General features: G+C 40.4%; 2 protein-coding genes across 4 annotated transcripts in view; both read left to right on the top strand.

Moving 5' to 3' along the window:
* Positions 1–2,083, top strand: LOC107187138 (protein RRNAD1-like). Its single transcript, XM_015575150.1, has 8 exons — positions 1–120; positions 297–406; positions 479–743; positions 805–953; positions 1,016–1,318; positions 1,388–1,541; positions 1,608–1,717; positions 1,807–2,083. Exons 1-8 carry the CDS (start codon positions 1–3, stop codon positions 2,081–2,083), a joined length of 1,488 nt encoding a protein of 495 aa, XP_015430636.1.
* Positions 2,084–2,589: 506 nt separating this feature from the next.
* Positions 2,590–27,311, top strand: part of LOC107187372 (heterogeneous nuclear ribonucleoprotein L) — a 181,175-nt gene continuing 156,453 nt past the window's right edge. For all 3 annotated transcript variants that reach the window (XM_015575471.1, XM_015575464.1, XM_015575456.1), the window contains exons 1-2: positions 2,590–2,846; positions 25,594–25,637. In XM_015575471.1, the coding sequence (XP_015430957.1) occupies positions 2,784–2,846; positions 25,594–25,637 (107 nt within the window). In that variant the 5' untranslated portion in view covers positions 2,590–2,783. The remainder of the gene's footprint in view (positions 2,847–25,593; positions 25,638–27,311) is intronic.

The following is a 27,311-nucleotide window of genomic DNA, read 5'->3' as shown; positions in this document are numbered from 1 at the left end:
ATGGCCGCATCTGTAGAGATTCAGTGCACATGCAGAGTCTGCACCAATATTCGTCTAACGATCGACAATGTATTTTGTGTTTTAGACGTATACGGTTGGCTATTGAACTCTTATGTCGTGGTATGTAATATAAAATAAATTTTTTAGACGTCTTTCATATCGAACTGTTGCTGCTGTACTCGTTCGTAATATTTCGATGCATCCACAGATGCGTCTAATATTAATACATAATTAATGTTGACCATTTTTGTAAGTAATGATTTTGAGCAATAATAAAGAGAATTGTTTTGTCTTAGGACTTTTTTCAAGAAAAATTATGGGATAAATTGCCAGAAAGTTGGAGATTTGCTCTACACGATGTATCTCCTCGAGAGTTTGGGAAATGGCTGTCGGGAGACATCTCGTGGTGAGTGACGTTACTACACCGTTTAAACTTATCTTTTGCACATTGCATTATATTTGTTTAATAATATTGTAGCACGCAAGTATGGCCCTTATCTTTACTTGCACTTCGTCAAGTGACTAATAGTCTAAAAATAAATAGAGACCATGGAGACCCAGCAAGTATAATATCTTGCAAATTGGACAGTACAAAAAGAAATAAGGAAGAGACTAATAAAAAATTTCAAAGTACCAAATCAGAAGTACTTGATAAATCAAATTCTCAAGATAGAAAATTTACTAATTTATTCTCAAAGCATATAAAAAAGAAAAAGAGATACGAAATACAAGAATTAGCTCACGTAATTTTATTTTTTTTTTGGCATAAATGATTACGTTTTAATACATCTTGAGTGTTTATAGGTATGTGCTGACTGTGCTTATGAGTCTAACTGTAAATGTATTGTTGATATTGGGGCTGGTATGGGTCATTTGGCTCGTACCTTAGCATTTCAACATGGTTTATGTGTTACTTGCATTGAACAAGATTCTACACTGTTGCAACAAGCTAGGTAATGCCTTTACTGTTTAAAGTTAATATTGCAGTTCATATTTAATATTATATTCATTGTAGGAAATGGGATCAAGAATTATTAATGTCTGCAAAAAAGCATCTACTCCATTTCTGCGAGAAAGTCCCACAGCATTATACAGCTAAATTAGAATCATCAAATTTGGTAGAATCAGAATTAGTTGGACATTTACAAAATTTATTTCAGAATGGGTTCAACTTATGTAAAACAGATGCTAAATTTGGTCTTATAGGACTTCATTCGTGTGGAGACTTGGCTCCTTTACTGCTAAAACTTTATTCTTCCAGATGCGAAGCCAAATTTATTTGTATCGTAGGATGTTGTTACATGAAATTATCTTTAAAGTTTGTATGATTTTTATATGAATTATTTCTAACAATTTCACTATACTACGTGTACTAATTAATTTTTAGATCACAATTGAATGAATTAAATGGTTATCCACTTAGTAAATATCTCAGATCATGTAAAAATCATACATTAAGTTATACATCATTAGAAGTGGCATGTCATGCCATTGAAAAGTACTGTGATAAATTGAAGACAGGGAATTATGAAGATTTAATAGTTAAGTGAAGCAGTAGGTCTATATGTATATGCATTTGAGCATGTTGTTAAATGAATTATTTTTAGGTTCATACTTATAGAGCAGCTTTAGAAACTATTTTAATAAAGAAAAGTGAAAAATTGCGACATAGTCAATTGAGAAATGTCAAAGTAAGGAAAGGCATGACATTTCAACAGTTGAGTATTTTCCGTTATAGAACAACCATTTGAATGTTTGACAGTTACAAGTACAAAAAATACAAGTAAATATATATTAATATTTTAGGTACTGTGACGCAGCGACGTCATATTTGGATACTTACCTGCAACCAGAAGACTCTGACATCAATAGTCCAGATATTAATGCCTATTTAAATCGCTGGAAAGAAGTCATAGTATTTGGATCCTTACGGATGATGTTGGCGCCGTTAGTGGAGACGATCGTACTGCTCGATAGATTCCTGTTTCTGTCTGAAAAGAATTTATCACCGACATTAAAACCCGTTTTCGATAGTAGACTATCACCGCGAAATTTAGTATTAATATCTAAAAAGAATAATTGATCAATTTATCACCTTTAAATTACTTTTCAATGAACCACTCCTTCGAACTCGACCGATTACTACGGAAGACACTCCTGCAATCGCAGTTCCCGCGTCCACGAAACAAAGTCCCCCAGATAAGACTGTGCCTTTGATTGGACAATACGATTTAATTACAATTATTGAGAAACAGTTTATTTGAATTTCTTTTCCTGCGCACGAATGCCACGATTTTTCGAAATCTCACAAAACAACACGACACACAGCATATTCAAACCATTTCGACGCATTGTAAGTATATAGTTAATATCAAATACGCGATTCATACGGATTACACGACTAGTGGGACGCGAACCAATCACGGATTGAATCGAACGATGGAGGCGCGTGCGCGCGATTCCGCCCTAAGGATTCGTCGGTATTCGAGCGGTGGCGTCGGTAGGTAGCGCTGCAGTAGCCGGCTACCTCGCCAGAGGCAGAGACGTTCCTCTCCAGCAACATCGAGATCCAGTTTCCCTTAAGCCGCTCTAGCGCGTTTGTCTGTTCTCGTCGCGTTCGCGTCGTGTCCTACCGATTATTTTCTCCTTCCTCCCCCCCTCCCCCGCCCGCGCACGAGATCGTCGACACGGTAGAGAGCCGCGCGGTATACACACGGACGTGTCGTTATAGCACCGAGTGTCCCGCTTTAAAAAGTAATTCGCCCGGTGCCGAAACACCCAGGATGGCGTTCAACGGAGACGGACCACACTCCAAAAGGCAGCGACTCGAGGAATCCGGTCACAGGGTGAGTAGTATACACGCGTCATATCCTGATAGTAAGCGGTGCGTGTTTGGTTCTCGATTGAACGACCAGCGTTCCGGGTTCGATGTGTATATTTTTTTTCTTGTCGGCGCCGCCGTTGTCGTTTTTCTCTATCCCCCCCACTCCCCTCTTGTTACTCCGAAACGCGTACGTTGGCTCGTACGCGGGTGCTAGTTGAGAACGCGTGCGTTTCGTAGTGTCGCGCGAGAAGATTTACAATCCGTGAGGCGGCCGCCGCGATAGCGCGGAGGGGGGAAAGTCGCCATTTATCCGGTCGCTTTTACCCGTATCACCGCCGCCACCGCGTCGAAACAATGGGCGATGCGCGCGCTCTCGTAGGAGAGAGAATGTCTCGTGTCCGCCGCGCGACCGTATCTCGTATAATACGAAACGCACGAACCGCCTAAAGCTCTCTTCCGATATCGTGGCCCGTGTTTCGGCAGCAACCTGTTATCTCGGGTACGCCGTGTGTGTGCCGCCCATCGTGTTTCATCGACGATTCGGAATCGTCGACGACGCAGTCGCCACCGTCGTTCCGTTGAAAAGGCCCCGTTCCATCGTCGTTATTGGCGACGGCCGTGCGCCGAGGATGCACGTTCAAAACAAACCCCCGTCGGCGAACCGGGGTCGATAATTTCCATCGCGTTATCACGCGAGACGAGGCGTTGTCGCGATGCTCGCTGTCTCCGCGGATTATCATCGGGACCAGTTCGACGTTTTTATATATCGTGACCCACGAATTTATTCGGAAAGAAAGACCACGGCCAGATAATGTAGCAGTCCACCCGTGTTCCCGTAAACGCGTTCTATAGACGCTAAGAAGTCTTCGGCCGCCGGCTCTCCTATGCTCTTATCAAAACTCCGTTTCTTCGGAGGGATGTTTTCGTGCTGAAATCGATCCCTGGTCATTCTGTTAAACTCACGTTAACCGAATGTATCCGTCCAGGGTTTCGAAGGTACGAGAGACCATAACGATACTTGTATGTCGATATATTTGTTTGTTTTTTTTTCTGTTGTAAAACGCAAATTTATTATTCTTTTTTATTGCGACACGATGTTTCGATGCACTTCGAAGCATTTCTTCTTTTGTTTTCGCTCCGAAGTGTACACGTGCTTTTTGTGACAGTATACAATAGATATGAAACGTTTTATTTTCTGTATTACGAGGACATGCTTTGCGATCGCATATAGCGGTGGCCATGGGAAAGTTTAAACGATAAACGTGTTCTCAAAAAGAGGTATAATTTGACGGAGTAGAAGAAAATTTTGGAGTGACAACCAATTAATTGTACAGTTCAGTAAACTTATGCGTTTAAACGTAGCTTGTTTTTGTTGTATTTTTAACATAGATGTGTCGAGGATAATTTCCGGTGTTGTTACGGAAGAATCTTTAAATTTATTTCCGCTTTCATTGTATTTTCTATTAGTAAACGAATATCTCTCGCAGAAAATAAATTAACTCCGGAAAGATTATATCACCATCTCAGCGAGAATGGTAATTACAGTCTAATGCAAAGTCATTAACGTGTAGAAATCTGAATATTACATATTTTTTGTTTGTCCACCACTATATTGCACGACGTAGCCGACGTAATGATCGCTAATGTGTGATATATAGGAGGAAAATGTAAATTGAATTACATTATTAGAGTCATTCATGAGAAACGCAGTCAACAGATTATAAGAAAGTAGTATGGGAATATACTACCCGCATTTATAAATAACAAGTACGAATTGCGTTCGATCAGACGTCACTTGCGACGCTTTTTCTATACGCTCTCGCAACTTCTGTTAAGTCTTCTGCAACAATGCCGTAATCGTGCGAATAATCTACGCATTGTCATCGTAAACAATTCGCGAAATCAATTCTGTAGTAAAAGTTTAGCACGACAGCGAAGAAAGGTCATTGTCGCGTCGACTACTCGGTGACCTTCGTTCTACGGTTGCTAGCACTGCATGTGTTGCTGAGAACACATGCCACAGATGATGTAACAGTAGGCGTAAGGTGTTACATATGCATGTATGCCAATCATATTTTCATACGATCTACGTCGAAGCACCTTGATCGGGATATTGACCCTCAGTCGCTGTTTTTTTTTCTCCCTCCTCCGAAAGTAATCCTCCGTTCTTTGTGTACACTCTGCCTCGGTTCTCGTCGACAGATCTCTGGCTTGGTTACGGAGAAAGTGATCTCGAAGGGGTATACAAACAGTTAATGACACTTTCATTGAGACTTTTATGACAGGGTGATTCAGAATTTTCTGCTGCTGTTTACTATTACCGCTGTAAACTTGTTTCAGTATTATACTATGGCAGCCTATTTCTTTTATCACCATAAAAAGGCTATGCTTGTTACAATAGGGTAGTGTATTGTAACCAGATTGCGAATTTTTATGAAGTCGACGGGGGACGATATTGTGTCCTCGTAAAACCATTAAGTTGTAAAGGTACTACTGTTTCGTTTATGTAATACTATACGTTGGACTACAATACTTAAAAACAGTATTATATTAATATTACTCAGAGTTAGGCTTTCTTTATTTTATAATATCGTGAAATATATAATATCGTGTCCCAGATGGAAGTTAGGCATCTTTTATTCGTTATTCGAAAACTCTTTATTTGGATAATGAATATCTCCGATATTACTGTAGAAGTATAGTATGATAAATTACCACACAAACACAGAATCCTGACCAGTGAGTACGGTTACTATGGGTGCTTGTGTACAAGCTCTCAGTGCTCCGATTTCGGAACAGCTGTGCTCCATTTGCGGGAAATCAATGCGTATGAGGCAGTATGAGTTGAACGGTACGCAGAAACTTGTAGGTACGTAGTCTCTATGACTGAGGCAACAGTAGTTATCGGTAATGATATAGGTCAGTATTAAAAATATGTACATGTCGACACGTTTGAGTGTATACATATAACCAGTCGCAATGGTTCGAGTGCAAACGCATAAAAGTCACACCAGACGGTTAACGAGGAAACGATTCCATTTATGTTACGCCGAGTTAGAGAGGTTTTTTGCCCGGTTCGAATCGCCATAATGTTCTCGTGTCGACTCCCTGTTAATGTTAATTAAGTGACGACGATCGGGGATAAGTCTCGCGTACTTTGAATATCAATGCTTCGCGTCCACTCTTTGCCGCCGTTGGTATCTTTCGCTGCGTCGCATAATGCATACGGAATGCCACGCGATTTCTCAGAGAGACGACTCGGTACCGTGTCGACGTTTCCACCAATGGCGGTCCAGAAATATCGATTCCTCCGGCATTTTCGAACACAAATATCGCCCGTTCGTTTGATAATCCAGCAGGCTCGAGAGATCAAAGCGCGCGTCAGTGTTTTCACGGGGTATGAAACATTCAACGAGGAATGCAGACGAAAAAATAAAAGATTATGTTGGTCGGCCGCGTTTTCTGGCGATTAAAGTCCTCTTGGGCTCGATTCGCGTAGGCTTATCTAGAACCGCGTATCTTTCGATGAGATTCAAACGACCTCGAGGATCTCGAGTAATCGTGGTTGAGAAGAAAATGGAAACTTGACGGAACAGTTTAAGGTACGGGCGGGTCGGTTCGGGAGTGTTGGATCCATCATTCATTCTCGTCAATCGTGTCCCAGATGGAAATAGGATTCGTTAATCTCTTGTCGCTCATCGTGTGATCCGGAAGACCCTTTCCCATTAATCACATCGTTCGAACGTTTCTTCCCGGGCGTGGGACTCTTGGTGTATTTTACACATTGATCGCAGTCGTTTCAAGTCGAAGCCAATCCGGTCAGAATGGTTCGAATCGAATCGCTTAAAAACCTGTAGGTACACTGACGTAGCAAACTTGGCTTCCGTTAGAGGAAAAAGTAGCGTAGTGGAAGGGCCTCCTACCTGTTGGTAAAATTATTTGAAGTATTGAAATAAATGGTAAGTTAATTTGGTGTAAATTTCAATGAACCCCCGAGACTAAATTATTGGAGGCCCTTCCCCTAAGCTGCTGTTTCTCCTAGCAGAAGCCGAATTTTCTCGTGAGGGTACCTGTAGATCTAAATCAAATACACGTTTCTTTCAAAACAGAAACATTTCGACAAACACGATTTTGGTGAATCTTTGTAAACGGAGCCGATCAGCAAAGAATATGTTACTATAATCGTGTCGTTCGCAAATATATCGCATCAGCACCATTCCCAATGGCGGTACATTGCTCTAGACTAATTGGACCCCTATGATTCGTTACTTTTCGAGACAAGATGTGGTCCAAGTCGCTGGTGTCACCGCTCGCGGTCTGGATAGAAATCTGTTTGAACTTTGCCAACGCCCGAAGTCAGGCTGTCTCTCAAAGTTAGCGACGCTGTCGGTTTGCTTCCCGGTGTGTCATAGCCGACCAGAAATATCTGCACCCTTGGTGTATCATCGCAACGTAACGCTCTCACGTGGCTCCCTCGCCGGAATGCCTCGCGGATAGTAACTCGTGTCACCTGTGATGATATGTGCCCGTTATAAAAAGATCGATACACACTGTGGGCCGAGTGAATACTTCGAAAATCGTACGCGGTGTATGAAATTCATGAATGTCGAGACTAAGCATTTTATAGGTTGGCAGTCCGCTGCTATGGACGGATATCGCGTAAATGTTATTAGTAGACTGTGGATTTTATGAATTTATAGCTTATAAATACAATAAAAAATTAAACTTTCCTCGGATCCAACGAGGTCTCTATTTTATTCTGAACCTAATAAGATACTTAAGAGGGAAAATAAATTTCTACGATTACTCCTGTCTTTATAAATTACTTTAGAAACTTTCATTTTGCATAAACATCCGCAGTCTAATTATTAGCCATTGATAGTTGATGATATATCCTGCACGAGCTTCGACAGGCTTGTATCGTGATGTATTTTCAGAATTATCGTATCGTTTTTCCAGGTTCTTGTGAGGTGATGTTAGTGTGAATCAAGTGCTTTCTGTATTCGGTGGTTATTAATCTTTGTAATATCGGTAATTTCGGTAATCAACAGGATTTACCCTTTAGCTACTGACCACTAGTATAGTGACTTATCGTTAAGTTATTTTTTGGGACGAAGCAGTACTATATGTATAGTGGTTTCCCACTGGGTGACGGTTTTAACCCATTTGCATCCATGCACACATATCACATTGTACAAAATAATTAGTATAGATTACGCAAATTAATGAAATACTTTGCACTTATTAAATTTACAAAAATGTCATGTTAAGGGCCTCATTTTAATTATGTTCACGTGATACAACTGGGTTAACGATGAGCCACTATAGTGGGCTCACTTGTTTTATTACTTCTAAAGTCGTTTATGTTGCTTGTGTAAATGTCTTCATTTTTTTCTTTTTTCTTGCACTCTACGGCAGAATTGCTGGTACAGCACTATAGCTCCGCGGCCAGCATTACCGTAGCTAAAGGGTTAATGACGCTTTGGTCTAATCAAATCCGTAGCATCTACACTGCGTGGCATAACTATAAAACCATCCTAAAATTTTTCGGACCCTATATATTGTGGTTAAAATAAAAACAAATCACTTTTTTTCACGGAAATATGATGTATTCTTTTCTGGAGAAATATTATTTCTCAACACGATTTCAGATATGGTATACTTGGTTCGTTTTTATTTTAATCACAATACATACGAACTGAAAATTTTTGGGTAATTTTATAGTTATGCCACTCCGTGTACAAGTTCTAAAAATATTTTCAACTGACTCTCTACCGTTAGGACGATTAAAAACGAAATAATTTCTGTCCCAGCAATTAATTACTCGCACGGTATTTCTAACAATAATGGGATTGCAATAATTTGAAGATTATTTTAACAATATTATCCCGTGAAATACAGTTTAAATTGTTTAGCTGTGTGCAGTCCACCAAAAGTGCTTTATATTCGAACCGTAAAGCCCCTCGGTATAATGTAAAGTAGTTTGTAGTTGAAACACTCTGGTCGGTGGAAGTTAAAGTACGTGAACGGGCAATTGAACTCGCGTTAGCGGAACTTCGTAATTTAAGAATTCACGGGGAGAACCGATTTCAAGAAAAGAACCGTTGGGCATACGGGATTTAATTGAAGAAACATTTAAGCACGCGGAGCAAGGAAATTGTAAATCAGCCGTTAATATCAATGAAATTCCGAAAATTTCACGCCGCCGTAATTTCGCACGAGTTATACGTTTGTCTCTGGGAAATATTTTTCGCAATATGAAATTGCGTAGTTGGATGATATATGAAATTAAATTACTCGTTTTCCAGTGCTTCTCTCTCTCTCTCTCTCTCTCTCTCTCTCTCTCTCTCTCTCGACTCGTGCAACCAGGTCGCGTTCCCTGCATCGGTATAAATTGCTTTTCACATTGTATAATGGAATAATGCCCGCCTCAATGGCTAAGAGTGTTGAACCCGACGGTAAATTGTCATCGATCATAATATCATTGTTTCATTGATCATGATTATTACGACCCGCACAAAAGTCTAAACCGTCATCCGATACGTCGCGATGCCCAGCTGAGAGATCATTGTTCCTCGATACCTCTCGTAATTTTCGTCATTACACTTTCATGCGCGACGATTGGTGTGTTTTTCACGAGGAAAAAAATTTAATTTCGCGTTCTTTCTCTCTCTACGTGCTCCATTATAAAATAATCGACGTCCCATTCAGGAAGTTCCACTATTAGAGCCGCGATGCTCCGATAAATGAGGAGCTAATTCCCGCGAATTCGTTTCGTTCTTGTGGCGAACCTCGCCTTGCAGAATCGACGCGTGAGATCGAAATTTATGGAATTCAAGCCAACCTTTAACGGGGAGAAAGAAAGAGACAGGGAGCGAGCTCTCGGTTCAAATATATTCCAAGGACTTCGAATCCATCGTGGCCGATTGCCATGGAGGGGAGAATCGTTCTTCGTTGAAAGCCCATTCCCGGAAAGGTACTGCGTCGCTTTTTCCCTCCGCGTTCACTGTTCACTAAACGCTATTCTTGTGCTTTACGTTTCGAAATAACCACACCGAAATAAAGGCTTGTTCTCGTTAGCGCGGAATTTCTTTGAAGGATGAGGCTGTCTGGCAACAATATTACGCAACCCCACACCCCCGCATCCAGGCATCGGTACTGAAGCTTTTGATGATGTATGTGGGATGACTGTTAATTGCGTGTCAATCGTCTCTGTGTGGGTAAATCGGGATTAGGGAGGAGAAAAAAGAGCGTTCTTTCGGCGCGTGACGTTTTGGAGTACGTTTCTCTTGGGTGTAAAAGGACTTGAGAAAAATAGCCGACGATTTGACGTATACCTCGCATTCATTATCTGGATAAAGAGTTTCGAATAACGAATAAAAAATAAAATAGTATTTTGTCTTTTTTCATTGTTTAAATGTGGAACTGTCAATTTCTATAATAAATTTCTATAATAATATTTCTTCTTGAATGGGTAGGCAACACAGGCAAACCAAGCGATTCCAATTTTTACAATGAAATAATATTTGTTTATACTAATATTCTTGAATGGGTTGGTAACGCAGGTAAACAATTATTTAATCTCATGAACTGTTTAAAAGCCAGGACGAGGATCTTAGATATTGCTGTCTTTCATTATTTATTATTCGAATGAAATTATGCCCAACTTTGGTACCTCGTAACTAAATGAATTTATTCTTTCTGGCACTAAAAATAGTCTTTAACGAACTAACTTCGACGAAGAAAGTAGGACCGTTCGAGGTTCGTAATTACGTGAAATTTCATTCTTCTATGTTTCATAACGTCCTACGACCGTCCTTTCTGTCATAAGGTGGATTTCGCATTAAGTTCTCACGCTCGGAAGTGACTCCGATGGTCGTAAAAGCACGTTTCCAACGGGAAAAGTCGTAATTTAATAACGATGGTCCGTGTAATTGAGATTCTACCGTACTCGTTGTAACTTCTTGCAATTACGAACAAATGGTTATTCATTTTCCTTCTTAGTATAACTTTAATATCAATTTATTTAATGGTTTCCCTCGGTTGAATCCTTACGAAAGGAAGTGCATCGCGGGAACTGCGGGGGGGGGGGGGGGGAAGAAATAATCAGAGTAACAAGCATTGAAGTTTAAACCATCTGTACACGAACGTCCCTCGAAATTTGATTTCTTAGTAATAATATAACAAACAATCTCCATACAATTCATCCTAGTATCCTTTTCCATTCATCGCACGAAACGTAAGATCGTGCATAATCGTAAAAGAATCAGTACCCACTATAATTTATCGATCGTATCCAAGGAAGGTCCATCAATGTTCCACGGAAAATGGCCATTTCGCACGGCCCTCCCATCAAATACAATACACGGACATTTGTCTTCTTTGCTCGTACCAAATGGAAAAAGGAAACCGATAAATTTGTCACAGCATATTACGGATGAACCCGCGAACAGAGAACGACCCGGACGGGGTGGAGGGGTATCATTCATTCGCGATTTCCGGTAGCGGGAATACGTTGAGTAGGATGTTCGAGGTTGGGGGTAAGGCGCAGCCGGTGAAAATTTATTGGACCATCCGCGGTCCACGGACGTGTGATTATTTGCTCCGGGGACGGAGAATTTGTCGGGTCTAGGCGCGACAGAGAGGAAGAATATCAATCGCCCGGGAGGAACGTTCCACGAGCTTCCTCTAGAACGAAAACTTGCTTCGTCGGCCCCCTCTCGTGATCCGTAAGTTTCGCCCCCCAGCTCCGGAAACTTGGCTGCTGGGTTCGTAATAATTCTCGCAGAAATGTCGGCTCGGCCGGCGCATCGCCGTCGATTATTATGATTAATTAAATCGAAAGAGTTCTATAGAGGGGCAGGGGGGGGAGAGAATAATTAGAGCCGTACTGATGGGACACGGTAGACCATCGAGGCAGTTGGAGCCCACTTCGCCTGGCATTGATTCAACCATGGAGAGCCTATCGATTTGGCATAATTAATAGACAACTGCTAAGTACTGGTTGGTACAGAGAATTGTAATTACGCACAGGGTACCTGCCACGATAGGTAACAATCAGCGTTGCCTGTGTTTGCCTCGGGGATTCGAATACGAACAACGTCTTCGAAGATACTTTCGGTAATTATTGAGAACATGGTCCTCAGCACTTATTTCAATGACCTTGAAATATGTTTTCAAGGCCGTCATTCTGATCAACTTTTCCCTATATATATAATAGACGGTCTTTTTTAATTTTCGAGATATTTGCAAAAAACTGCTTCTACTACAGACTCCTCTCAATTATCGTCCCGAACTCGGGTCCGCACCAATAGTAACTTGACTTACCTTCGTCTCGGTGAAATCTCTAGATTACATCCGTCGAATGTGTCCGATTTTAGATTGTACGTTATCGATTCTACGGAGATCGATAACTACGTGTGCGGGGGAAGGGCACAAAAGATTTTTCGGTGCTTTTAATCACGCGAAAAGCACCACGGTTCTCGTGTACGTGAAGTATCCTCGTTTTGGAGGGAGCAAGCCCCGAATACACGATACGGTATCGGTTAGGTAAATGATAGTCAGGCGTTTTATGGGAAATCCATCGTGGTCGGTGCTTTTGTTTTCTTTTTGTTTCAAAATAGACGTTAGTATTCGGTACATGTATCGCCGTGGGTTCTGTTGTTTTCAATTATCGATATGTTACATGTGGAAGGTTTCTATGTGAAGCTACTACGTGGGCAGCGTTTTCTTTCATAAATCGGTGGGTACTTATATCGGAAACTCGACGTCGACGGAAATCCGGAATCCTTACTCAGGGAAAATCGGATTTCCTCGAGGCAGGTGGAATCTTACCTGGCGAACTTTCCGAAAAAACACTTCTCGTATCGGCTTTCCTCTGATTTCTTCTCGCTTCTTTAGATCGATGAGTAGATCCTCAGAAATTTTCTTTGGTGACATGCGATTTCGGTTAACTTTCTTCAGGAATTTTTCTTAAAGATTTAATGAAAAATTTTTATGCTGAACGTTTCTCTTACATATTTATTATATCTGAAACGATAAATAAAAATTATGTTTGGTTGAAAATATGAAATAAAGATGGCGCTGCAACTCATGAAGGTCGATCACCTCAAAGTTGCTCGATTGGTTGCCATGATTCTGGGTGTTCTGTTCATTAGAAATAAAAAAATTGAAAAGATTCTTAAATTATTCGGACATGGCAATCGCAGGTACCAGATTTGGGTTGAAATATTAAAATTTTTTTAAATAACTACAATTTAAAATTATGTATAGATTTTTGCCTTATCTTTTTTGCCTTTTTCGGGCTGTAATAATTAAAGAAAAATATTTCGGCTTAATTCTGGTAGGAACGATAGCGGCACATCTGCTGAAAAAGTGTACAAAAAGGGGCCCGATCGGTCGAGTAGAATTTAAGATATCGTGGCAACCATTTTCCGAAACACAGTCTTGAGAAAAACACGTTTAAAGTTAGAAAATTTTATGAATTTCGCCATAATGCTTCAGGAACACATTTTCAAGACCACAAATTAAGAAAATACAAGAAAAAGAAAATCGTTTTTTTTTTTGACCTGCTATAGTAGAATAGCTCCTTATAGCATCTGACTTAATACCTCGTGGAACGTTTTCTGTATGTTGCGAAAATATTTACATTTCTCGAGGCCTCTACACCACCACGTACCAAGGACACTCTTATCTGTCGCGCGACAGTATCGTCGCGTAATGGTCGCGCGGTGATTTAACCCGATCAAATTGGTTTATCTTCGAAATATGAAATGCTATCGCTCGGCAGTCATGGAGAGGCGGCTTATCGCCATTGATCGCCAAAACCGATATAGAGTAAAAATTTCTGTGGGGTACCTCTGGACATGTTCGGGTTTCACAGTGCCTGCAAAACCGCAATTTCAGATAACAGTTTAATATTTTCTCAATTTCAAAACTTCCAACACATTTTCTAGAACGTTTTTATAATAATATATTTTTCGTTTGTAACGACAAGTGATTTCAGTTACATAATACATAGTGTTGAAAATTATTCTCATTAGTTATATGGAGATGTTTAAATTATGTTTGAGACACTGTGGTCATTTAGAAATAAGTGATATGCTAAGGAATATCCATCGACTGGCTACTCGATGAATATTGAAATTCGAAGTTTTCAAGCACGATTATTTACTTTATAATTTCGATTTTCTCGTGTTGAAGCACCGTTTCCGGATTAGTAAGAGAAAAAAATTCTCGTATATTCCATATAAATTCTCGTGATAACTTCCACTAATGAGTGAAGTAAAAAAGTTAACGCGTTTTTTGCGTCATTCGCGAGGAAATGAAATTAGAATGTCGTGTTTCACCGATAAAGGCTGATCAGGTCTGGGACATCGTTTCCCTTCTTCCTTTTGGCTCTTTCTTTGGTTTTCCAACGAGTTCCGTCGTCGGCGACGGAGGACAGAAAATTCCACGCTGAAAATGACCCGGGGACCCGCTACAATCGGAAATAATGAAGAGGGCCATTATTTTCTGCATAATGCGAGTACGCTGATTTCGAGGGAAATTCTGCTCGTTATTCGGCTGTGCAAATGCGATACAGCGACGCGTTTACCCGTTGACGCACGATCGCCACGGGGCGTATAATTGGAAACTTTTGAGCGGGAAAAACGCGCGCGAACACAGAAATTAAAACACGGTTATACGATTTGTCGAAAATTCCTCTGTTACTGTCCGGATCTGTAATTATTCTGAAATTCAAAGTTTCAATTCAACATCGGTCGGATAGTTTCGTAAACAATATCCCCTCCTCCGCAAACATTCTCCAATTGGTTCTGCGTACTTTACAACGAAGAACGATGAATTTCCAATGAATAATAAACCCTGTTATCGAATTTAGCTGGTTCCGTCGTTTGTGTCTCGACAATTTTTACAATTTTATTACGCATTGATTGTTTATGTCACGAAACCTTTTTTATTTCCGTGGTTGGGAGAACCTGTTCATATCACTGTACAGGGTGATAAAAAATAGGTACGAGAGTAAGGAGCTCATATTACACACCGAGAGGATTAAAAATTGCTTAATCGATGTAGATCCTAAAGTTGATCCGTTTTCAAAAAAGATAAAAAAAAGTTTGTTTTTACATTACAGACGTTCCATATGGTTTCCTTCCAGTTCAATACAAAACTACACCTGCAAAACATAGATACGACGTACATTTTAAATATTCCTTCCGTATCTCGTATTGCCTGTTATACAACTTTGAATTATGTACGTACCTATTTCTAAATCAAATTTTTCTGTCTACATGCGCCACGTTGTGAAGAGATTCGCGATAACGCTAGTAAATACAAAAGTTAATTCTACACTGAACAGAATGATTTTCGGACCTATATTAATTGGACACTTTTCACTCCTTTCGTTGAGTACTATAAGCCCCAAAAGTCTTAGATCCTTTTTCGCACACTGTGTTTCTTTCACTTCCAATTAATGGAATTCTTTTGCATCACATTACTTGTCTAATTACCGAAACGAAATTCCATCGATCCCGGCAGAACCAAATTACTGGTCGATAAATCTACCTAAAATCATTGGCACTAAAATTCTCACATTAATGACCGTATCGAAAAACGAAGGAAAAAAATATCGACTCTCGGATCCGGCCCAGAATCTTGAACACCCGCTGCGTGACGTAAAACAGATCTCACCTCCGGGCACCTCAAAAGCTATGGATCCGACATTTATAATCCGGTCGGAATTCATTCGTTTGGGATGCCCTCGCGCTGTTTCGTCTGTGGTTTGCTCTAGTTACGTCGTGTTACTCTCTTTGATCGCGGTCAACGTTCGAGAGGATCGTCGCAGGCGAGCTGAGGTGTTGCTGGTCTCTCGAATGGCCGTCCCACGTATTCGATACATCGGTCGCCCCCGTCTAATTAACGACCTCGTGTCCATCCGCGCCTCGGCACAATATAAAGTTGACCTTTCGGAATACCGTCGCCTCGGGGGGGCGAACGGAGATGCGCGACGTTCAATGACTGATGCGTGGAATTCCACCGTGGTAAAACAAAAGGCGTCGTCAGCCTGGGCTGCGTGTCGCGGATCAAACGAAATGGGAAATTAAGTCTGAGCGTTCAGTCGCGAGCGGTGTTCTGGTCTAATAATTCCGCGCGTATTCAATTAACCACGACTGAAGGATTCCTGCCAGGTTGATTCTTATTCGGGATCGAGCTACCGTGAAAAGAGCAAAACGGAATTCCGCGACTAGCGATGGGGCGTGTTTGGATCTCAGTTTTGAAGCGATTCGAAGTTCTTCGGTGGGTACATACTGTTAACATTCGAATCACTTCGAGTTCAATTCGATACTTGGAACTCTTAAGTAGATATTCATGTCTTGAATCTTGATTAGTTTTGAGTCTTTAAAAATTCGATAGGTCCTGAAAGTCTTGTGAATCTGTTGATAGGCCTACTTAGAACGGTTCGTGAGTAATCAGTATCTTACAAAAGGATTTCAAATGGTTTTCTTTGTTAAATAAGTTATATTATAATTATTAAAATGCTTTCTACTCCCATTGAAACATTCAAGATTGAGAACTATCGAAACTTCCATTAAAAAATTTGCGTGCATCCAATTAAAAGATTCTGAATTGAAATAACTCAAAAGCTCTAAGTATATCGTGTATTGACTAACTAGATAAGATACGAAATTGATTATTTGGATTACCCGTCTTCGAATGAACGTGTAATCGTGTTCCAGCACAAAGTTTCAATGTACAGTAAAAATTCGTTGTCTACGAAATACGAAAGGTATTTCTGCGATAAAAATCAGCAATTCGAACTTTGCGAGACCCTATTATGACGGGTTTTTTTTTCCATCCGAGCGAACACGTCACAGAATCATGTCAGCTACGACGAAAAATTCACCGTAAATACCAGACGCATTCCTCACGCGTTTCACGCCCGTCGCCGGGGCCAGGAGGACCGTCGTTCGATGAACAACACTTCCCTGCTGAATATTAAGCGAACACTCGTTATTTTCCCTTCCGAGCAAACACAGAGGAATGAAGTTGCGAGCGTTCCGAGCGCCGCCGTCGCCGTGCATTGTTCTGCTCTAATAATTACGCTCAGATCAATTGGACGTAACGAAAAGGTTCTGCCACGCCGACAATGATTTAGTCGCAAACGGGGATAGCTGACTAGAACGAGTCTAGACTCAACTATGGGACGTAATGAGGTGACAGTTTTGCATCGCTGCAGAATCCTCGTGCTCCGGACTCGTTTAACTATGCTTCCTCAAAGAGAGAAAATTGAATCTCTCCATTCCACTTACGGATTCAGCGGGATGGGGAAGGAATTTTTCTCTCGTTCGTTGATTTTTCGCCTGAAAAGAGGTCGAGAAGACGAAGTTTTATCGGTCCTCCCGTATCTGTCCAATACTGGAAGTTATTGGAAAGGCAAAATCTAAGATTAAATGATCGTCGAACACACAACGAACCAGTGGCGCGTGTACACGCGTAACGGATACTTAAGTTGTTTAACAAATATCGAGGATTCTCTGGTGAACAGTTGAATTCTTCGTCGACAATGCTCCGTTCTGCTGCGTACAATGCTTCTACACACTTGCTCTTCCTGGTAAGTGTCTTCCGTAATTCCGTGGCGAAAGAACCGGGTAACGAATTCCTTTAGCCCGTTAAACACTGGTACGTACACTCACGAGCAAACTCGGCTTCCACTAGGAAAAAGTGACGTAAGAGAAGGGCCTTCTACCACTTGGTAAATTTATTTCAGATACTGAAACAAATGTTAAATCGAATGTTAATTTAGCATAAATTTTAGTAATTTCGAATACCAAGTGCTGGGAATATGGTAGGAGGTACTTTCCCCACGCAACTTTTTCCCCTAAAGTAAGCCAAGTTTGCTCGCGAGGATACAAGTCCTTTCATTCTACCATGTAACCGACTGAAAGTGATTCTATTCCTTAAGGTTCTTTCATTCACCTAAAAACGGTGAAACTACTCGGTCTAATAACAATAAATGCACGAAAAATACCAAAACCTAAAAACGTCCACAGAATCTAGTCTCGATAAATCTCGCTTCGGAAGAGGATCCTGCTTATAGGGGGGGGGGGGGCAGAGTCGGTCTCTTCGACAGGGAATAAAATTTTTGTAAAGAGCAGCTTCACTATTTATCGAATACCGAATATAATACTCTCCACGGAGTTCTCCAATATCAGGAGCATTCCAGGACCGATATAATAATTCCGTGTCGCAAAAAAATTCAAACCCACCCCGAGCATTCCGCCTGGCGCTTTAATATCCATTCATATCCCGGGCCGATGCCAGTCGCAGCGGTTCCACGTTCTGTATTCGCCAGTCTTTTGCCCAGTCGGATCCCCCGTTCTTGTCTCGAGTTGTTCCTCTTTTTCCGCCATTCGTTCGATATACACTCTCCTTCTCTTACACCCATCCACCCTAAGGGGGTGAAATCGATATAAACGCGCAGGGGGGAGGGGCGGGTGGGAAGTTAAGTACGCGATAACCTGTAAATATGTACTTTGCGTCTCGAACCAGCTGACACCACGGGACGTTTCGGTGATCCGAGGTGACGGGATTAATCTCTGCCATTAACGATGTTATAGCTCCTTGGTATGTCTCTTTGAAGATACCACGGTACCCACGTGTTTACGCGCGCGACTACACACACACATGGACCTGGCCTACAGAGGCTATAATGCAACTAAATGGATCGTGTAAACACGATCTAACTTGGTGGATGCAACTCCTTGGAAAATTCATAGGCAAAGGGGGTTAAAGCGAGATCCCTTCCTCGCTGTGTGTCTGTGAATCCTTCACCCCATTTTGTGCGTATACATGTCTTGTGTCTGTATGGAACAATCGCGTTGGCCCAATTATCTTGACGGCTATGAATTACGTACAAGCTCTTCTCTGCCCTTTATGCTCATCCTATGACCAAGCGATGTAAGACGAAACTTTCCGTGTATATTTCGCTCGAATATCGACCAGAATCGGTTTATTGGCCCTCGTGGACGATGATCGGTGGAAAAACGTAGTGACGAGGAAGATGTAGCTACTGGGAAACGTGTGCTTGCTGTGGTATTTTCGTAAGAGTTGAAGTAACGTGCGGAGGAAAAGTTTTCTTATGAACAGGCACCACCCTCGAGGGGAGAGTAATGCGTTATGGCCCGTGCTTGAAACCTTGAAAAATGGTCCTGGGTATTAACGGCGGATAAAACGTTTATGAAACGTGAGCTTGCACGGTAACTGGCGATACATCGAATGATTTGGAAAAAAGGAGCAACGAGCACACTGGTGTGTAGAGACGAGTGGTTTCGGTTAGCAAAGGCTGAGGGAAAGTGTATGATTAGTGTTTAGAGTCGTCTTGGGAGCATTGATTTTCTCGTGGGCGATTTGCACTTTCTATAATAATTATACACTGCGTGGTATAACTATAAAACCATCCTGAAATTTTCAATTTATATGTATTGGGGTTAAAATAAACACGAACCGAGGATTCCATGTCCGAAATCGTGATGGGAATTCACTGGAAAAGAAGTGGTTCGTTTTTATTTTAACTACAATATATAAGTATTGACAATTTTAGAGTGGTTTTATTGTTATACCACGCTGTGTACATAGGAAGTAGCGATTGTGTAGAATTGTTGGATAAAATGAAATTTAAGGTTTTTGAATTCAGTATTATACTTACAGTATTATATACTTCAGTAGTTATTTCTTCGTTTTGTTAATGGCTAAACAAACAGTGATTCTGTAAGGCAAATATTATTTTTCTTAAGTGATTGTCGATGAATATTAAGTTTTTCAAAACAAACATCTGAAGATTATCTCGAGTCTAAAGTCTTATCGTGTTGTTGGTAGTCACCGTGAGCACGTGTTCTCCGTTTGTTTCTTAACTTGGTCCGCTTTGAAGTAACTACCAGCATTTCTGGCTCGTTTCAGGAATTCTCCAAGCAACTCGTTCTCTGGACAAACTGAGTCATTACAAAGCATAAGCGTTGTTCCTGGGGGTTAATCTCTTTATCAGCACGCCGCTGGCACACGGCCAATCGACTTTCCCCTCGACTCTTAAGACGATCTACGACGCCCTCGCCTTGTTTTGATTTTACTCGTTTGTCTCCCGATTTCCCAGTCCACCACTTGCCGAAATAAAATCTCGATTTCGAGACAAGCTACTTACAGTCTGTCCATTACAGCTTCGATCCTTTTCGGGATTAGGATTCCCTTTCGATTCGTTTCATTATCGAACACTGGTTTAGCGGCGCAGAATTTCATAATATACATTGTATATTCGATTCCTGTTCCTTTTCTTCTCGCGTGATTATTTCGTTCGTGACTAATGTGTATATTTAATTGGAGGCGTACGAACGAACACGAGTGTACGATTTTATTTGAATTACAAAACAGAAGTGAGAGATTGTGTCGCGATTTAGTAATTTCTGCCTGCATAAATTTGTAATTGAACCAAATACCAGTATGAAATATTAACGTCGACGGTATATTGAGTCATCTTTCGGTTAATCGATTTTTAATCAGAATGTCAAGAGGGCGTCTGTCGTCAATTATGAATCACATTGAATGTAAAATATGAAAGTTAAAAGGAAACACAGAAACATAATTTTCTGAATCCAGTATTCCTTGCTAATTTACTTGAACACGTTTTTAAGCTTACAGAACAGTTTGCGAAACTCCACTAATTCTTACTGCACTTAAGCCACCCTTCGGTACGTACTTTAACCCGCGTACAAGCACATACTAGCATTTGAGGGTTGTCACTGAGCCATTTCGGCCCCGTGTATGCATGAATTTCTTGAATTCCCATTTCTCAAATATTTAAACGATACTGAAACTGAAGTAACTTTCATCTCACAGGTATTAAACCTGTAATTACAACATATCCAGCACTCTCAACGCGTTAAAATCCGAGCAGAAACTCGAACCTTAATGCTCAATTAAAAGCGAGTAGCATTCGTGTTGAAATTCGTGGCATCTGTACATTCCTGCTTCCATATTTTATTTCACCATCTCAAATACTTTCTACAACCTTAAACCCCTGCATTTAACAAGTTCATTGTCTTCGTTAAATCCCCTTATTGTATAATTACCGTATTGTAACCATTCTTCTATAGTTCCCATTATATGAATTCAGTTATTAGGTCGTTGACTAAATTCTGCGGATTTTCCACCTTCAAATATTTATCAAAATAATACCGTTACAATTTCTTTTAATCTTCATTTCACAACTCCAAGCTACTTTGCAAGTTTACTCGATTTGGTGTCGACTGGGCCCGGGCTTTTTTTCAACAACACCTCCAAATCATTATATTTCCATTTCTGCTGGTTGTCCAACGCGTTCTTCGTATCTCAAAACAAAATGACCCTCTTACTACTACATATAGGCTTCATCAATCCTTTCGTTTCTGCTGGCATTTTCATCAAATCAATTACAGCAAACTATAATGACGGAAATGCTCTTTGTCAGGTGTCATTATAAAATCAAAATAAACAAATATCTTTCACCTACAGGATAGAATCAGTCGACGTGTTTTGTTATAACAAAATAGTTAATTTTTATGAAACAATAAACAAATGTAAACTCAATACACTCCCACTACCACTGACAAACGGTCCGCAGAACTCGAGTTAACGACCTAATAAAACGAAATAAAACATACATTCGGCAACGTCGTGTTTCCGCAACCGGAAATGAAACGGCGGTCGCGAGCCCCGGCGACGATTTGGAAAATTTTCGCGTTTCATCGACCATCGGAAAATCTATCGGAGTGTCGTAGTCGACGTGGGGGAGGGTTAGGATAGTGGGAGATATTTTTTTTCGCGTGGTCGGCATGATCCATTGAGTGTGAAACCACGTGGTTGGCGCGTGGCCAGCGTTGAGTTATGTTTATAACAACGTTATACAGATTCTACGTGGGATTCACCGGTGCCTCGTAACGGCGATACTATGCGGGCGTCTACGACGATGCGACACGCCGTCAGAAATGTTGGGATCGTGCCCCGCGGGTATTCCGTAAGATTCTCCTCCGTGTTTCCCCCCCCTCTGCTCTCTCTTTTTCTTTGTCGACGACGATTTTCCTTGGCCACCTGCCCGCGTCCGAACTCTTTCCACGTCCCGTCGGTGATTCCCCCCGATTTCTCGCAGTTCCTTGAAAGCATCCCGCATAAACAGGTCTCTGACGATCGATTAAAATTAACAAATTGGCATGCTGGAGCCACTGTGGACGCAAATGTTCGTTGACCGTTATATGTAGACTGCGGATGTTTGTGGAAATGTTGATCTTCAAAGATTTCTGTATGGGGAGTAGAAACAAATGGAAATTAGTTTATTGTATTTAAGATTCTGGACCTGAAGAAAATAAAAATCGTTGTCGAGTTTATCAAAGTTTTTAATACACTCAATTTTAGATGCGTATGCTATAAATGCATAAAATCCGTAGGTTAGTCACAGTAAATCCTCGATGAGTGTTAAATTAATGGCTATGTGCCATAAAAATATCATTGGCTTTAGAATTCCAAGCTCTATCACCGTGATAAACCTCATTAGAAAGTATAGTAGTATATTTCCCCATTAAAACCTTCACGGTGACCTGCCTCTATCACACTAGGCTTTCCATGCTTAAATAGTGTATATAATATTTGTTGGAAGTATAGATCCTAATATTCGTTGCAATTGTAAGTTGATCAGTGTCGTGTAGAGCATTACTGACTCGGCGAGAAAGTCGGGAACATTTTATGTATGTACAGTAAAACCTGTTTTTATGCGGTAGATAGGGACCGCATAAAAGAAACCGCACAAAAAAATATTCGGAAATTTCATAAATACTACATATAATAAACAACTTTGTACGACATACTACAGAAATTTTTTTTTATGCGGCGGAGAGGGACCGCATAAAAAAAGTCGCACTTAGAAAATACGTCAATTATTTACGAAATACATGAGAAAGTGCTTCCAAACAAAATAAATAATTAAATTACACATTATAAAAGCATTTAATTTTTCATTGTATACATGGAGAAGTTTTCAAAATGCACATTACATAATTCACTGCTAGTCGTCGTAATCCTTAACGCGCATCTTCTTGTGATGAATTGGTTCACCATCTGCTAGTCTATTTAATATTAGATTTTTTGTTTCTAATGGAATTGTCTTTCTTTTCACTTTTTTTTGGCTACAATTATTCATTTTAAGGGAGTACATATGTTTAAAAATAAAATGAAAATCATAAAAACTATATACAAATAGAAACAAAAGTAATTAATTTATTTACCTTTAATCTCACTATAAAATGAATCCTTAATCACGTGAGTCGTGGATAAAACTCGGAATACGAAGCGTATGCTGCTAGCGCGTCGAGCGAAAATAATTGAATGTACATTGTCGGGAAACTGTTTAAACCAAATGAACAGAGCGTCTTGAAGTGTATATTTATATGTACACTGATAGAAAACATTACAGTAATGCCAACGCCGTTGAAATTCATATACCGCATAAAAAAAAATCGCACAAAAAAAATCGCACAAAAATAAAATCGCACAAAACAAATCGCATAAAAACAAAATCGCATAAAAAAGGACCGCACAAAAACAGGTTTTACTGTACATGATACTCTTGTTACTCTCTCATTTGATTATGCGATCAATTTATTTTTAAAGACAGTTCGATCGTATGCATAAAGAGAATGGAAATGTATTTATGTGAAAGTCCAGCTGAATAGGTCAGGCCGTATGATAAACAGTCATTCCTTTATGCACCGCCATTTTTACAACGATTTTTACAACGATTTTTACAGCGATTTTTACAACGATCCTTACGACGATTTATACGACGACAACTTTAATACGACTTGCCATTTTTGCATGCTGAATGCGCTTTTCGAGTAGCCCAAGAATCACCGTAAGGATGCCATTGTCGTAATTTTCTTCCCAGAAATCTGTTCAAGAGACAGCGGGTTGTGCCGTTCGACTTGCCGACCTGATGTATTCTTTTCCTCCGAATAATCTCCGCGGAAGGTGCTTAAAGTTTACTCCAGAGTTTCCTCTTAATCCTATTAGACGACCTTAATTAGTTTTACCTTCCGACTACTTGGCACCTCCTTCAGAGCCCCGAATCTTTAAAGTACGCTGAAAGTTCGAAGTAATTGTGTCCCCATGATGAACATCCTGATTGGTACTCCGTAAGGCGTTTCATTTTTCGCACGGTCAACGACGAAACTTTTTCGACAATCTTGGACTAGATTGTATTAGTGTTCTCGAGGTGACGACGAAATTATTGGCGTGCAATTTAAAAAAAATATCGGGGAACAGTTGACGTGTTTGCGAACTCGAAGAATCGCTTTGGGATATAAATAATTTACCAATCACGTTTCAATGCAAATCAGGGAGCCTAATCGACACCATCTGCCAGAAATTAATTAATACGTAACAAAAGGTCATGTGTTTCGTTAGAAACTGTACATCCCTCTAATTCTTTTCCATCCCGTCGCAGGTAATGTATTTTTTTCTAATATCGACACACGTATCGATTATATTATTCCTTATAACCGTGGCTACGTAAGCAGCCTCGTAAAATTTTGTCGTCGCACGACTGAATAACGATTCCCTGTCAAGTATGCCCAGGCAGAGCGGGGCTCGTAAATTACGAAATTAAATTACTTTCGGTAAGGCTATCGGGAAGGTCCTCTACTGTTGGCGATATCGTTCGTTATACGAAATTTGCATAAATTGAGAATGTAATGCCCTTTCGATCTTCCTCGAGCTATGTATATATCGGGAATACAAATTGCGCTCGATTAAACTTTGATTCATTACGGTCATTACTTCCGAGGAAGAAGTTATGTCGCCGCGAAAAACCGACATGGATACGTATAACTGTGATTTACATACACTTTTAAGTGATTCTTGTTGAGTCTTCATGCTTTTAAAGTCCGATCCAATCGTTTATACAAAATTTACGAGATATTGTACTGTTTATGCGTGTGTGTGTCACTTTTTATAGCATATCATTATTCCAGAAACATAAGTAAGCCAGACTTCATGAGGTCGTAATAATAATTAATGTGTTGTACATTCCATAACTTTTTTACTTAATCCATGATTGTAGATTCTGTGACACCATAAAATGCCCTTCAGTAATTCTATTCTTTCGAATCTCACTGTATTATCTGCCTATCATACTTTCATAATCTTATTATCTTAATACATACTATACGCGCGACTAATCAATAATTCAATGTAAAGAAAACCAGGAATCATGCTTGAGGAACAAGGCGAAATTTCGCATACTTACGCTTTAAGGATTTACCTAGGGTCCACAACACCTACCCGCCCCTAAACTGTCGTCCCGCCGCACTATTTCCGTCGCTTTCGGCGCTGTCGTAAAAAGACGCGTGGACGTGTATTAATAGATTGCTCCGAGTACGCATCCCTGGTGACATCGCGTACCATCGAAATTCAGCCAAAACCGCGGCATGAATTTCTCTTATGCAACCTTCGAACCAATACACACGGGGGCCAGAGGGGAAAACGATACAGCGCCTCGCGTCGACACGCGGAAGCCGACGGTGACGGTCGTCCACGCCTCTTTCGAACCTTCGCGATTCAATCTCGGATATATCCACGGATACACGGTGCTTCCCATCCCGTCGAGAATGTTTTATTCCGTGTGATCTGCGTTAGCCGAGGACAGATTTATTTATGCACGTGCTGAACCTTTTCCTGTTCCCTGTGTGTTTCAGAATCACGAGTATGGCGGGTACGGAGACGAGCCCCGACGCAAAAGGTGAGTTCAATATTCTCTTTAATATAACCAAGTTTTTTTATGGTGAGTTGAACGGAAAGTTTTTTCGTTTCTTTTTGTCGTTAGAGTGTTTCAACTGTACATACATAATTAGAACATATTGAACCGTGAATAGTACTGTAGTAATAAGACGATGAGTTATGGCACTTGTCGCTATAAATCCACTGCATTTATCGCTATAAATCCACTGCATTTATCGCTATAAATCCACTGCATTTATCGCTATAAATCCACTGCATTTATCGCCTCTGACTGCCCGAAACGTACTGGTGTATCCTTTGTACCAAAATCTATAAGAACACATACAAATTTTAACGACAACAATATCTCGAGAACCGCTGCACCGAACTGATTCAGCTTTGGTGGACTCAGTCTATACATAAAAATCTAGTGCCTGATCGTGGCTTTTTGTATTTCATTGTGTAGTTTTTATTTTATAGATCAAAAATGAACGATTTTTTTTGTCGAAAATCGATACTTCGACTTTGAACAGCCACCGTTTTGTCGTAAATTAATTTTTCAGGATAATGAACGATCGGGCACTAGATAATTTAATATGTTAACTGAATTTGCTCGGATTTTTTATTTTAGATAAACGAACTCGAAGTTACAGTGGTCACTCCAAAACGCCTAAAATAAAAACACCGTCGGGTGATCGCTCATATTTCCCCTATTTCTTCATATTTTGCATTGAAGAAATTATTATAAGCACTTTAAAATGTAGACTTTCGAATACAATGACGTATGTTTAAAAAAGTCGTCACGTTTTTTAAAAATAAATTCCGAAAGTACATATCTTTTATCGAGTTCGAAGGTAGGCATAACCCCTTAAGCGGGGACTACTGTATCTACATGAAATTAACGAATTACAATCGGATCTTCGAGAATTCGAGTGCACGCTGTCTCCAGGTAGTTCGTGTCAAACGCAGTCGTGTTCCTCGGTCGCGGTACGCGCTCCAGCGACAAGACGAAGGAAAGTTAGCTGCGAGTTCACCGAGCGGATATCGTTCGATATCGAATTCCCGCCACTTTGAATCACACTTAACGCTCGAGTTAACTTCTTATTATTAGACTTGGCTCCCGAGCCGAGGAGAAGAGAGGCACAGGTCGGATCAGTCGGAAACTTCGGTGACCGGCTGCGACGTTTTAATTAATTTCGACGTATGCGTCGGGTATGCGACGTTATCACCAGCCAGTTTCACGGCACGGTCTTCCTTTCAACGTCGAGTCCGTTGTTACGACCACGTTGCTCCGCGAGAAACTATGACTGGCGTGCGAGAAGCGCAAATAGCTTGCAACAAGATGAAAACGAACAGTTTCATTCTTTTAGACTATTTTAGAGACTCGTTGCATACGGATGCATGGCTATGAGATAGTATGGCAGTATAAACTTACAGTTAATGTTAAATAATGTATACGAAATTAAACGAAGAAAAGATATAGGGTAAACCAACCAGTGTTAAAAAATTATTAAATGTTTATAAATGGAATGTAGTTGCACGTTTAATATTCCATATTTTTAGTTCAACGTATTAAGCAGACACTAATAAGTACAATTCTTATTAAAAATATTTCAGAAATGTAACAGTCATTTACGGAGATTTTACACGTTCTGCATTTTATACAGTTTTTTTTGAAATTATGATAAGGATAAGT

The sequence above is a fragment of the Dufourea novaeangliae genome, unplaced genomic scaffold, assembly GCF_001272555.1.
Source record: "Dufourea novaeangliae isolate 0120121106 unplaced genomic scaffold, ASM127255v1 scaffold14, whole genome shotgun sequence".
Taxonomy (NCBI): Eukaryota; Metazoa; Arthropoda; class Insecta; order Hymenoptera; family Halictidae; genus Dufourea; species Dufourea novaeangliae.
This window is presented reverse-complemented; position numbering and strand designations above follow the sequence as displayed.

Excerpts from the sequence above, each read along its gene's own strand:
- LOC107187138 (XM_015575150.1), top strand. The coding sequence starts at position 1 with ATGGCCGCATCTGTAGAGATTCAGTGCACATGCAGAGTCTGCACCAAT. Across the intron at positions 121-296 it reads TATTGAACTCTTATGTCGTG|GACTTTTTTCAAGAAAAATT; the intron begins GTATGTAATATA and ends GTTTTGTCTTAG. Across the intron at positions 1,319-1,387 it reads TACATGAAATTATCTTTAAA|ATCACAATTGAATGAATTAA; the intron begins GTTTGTATGATT and ends ATTAATTTTTAG.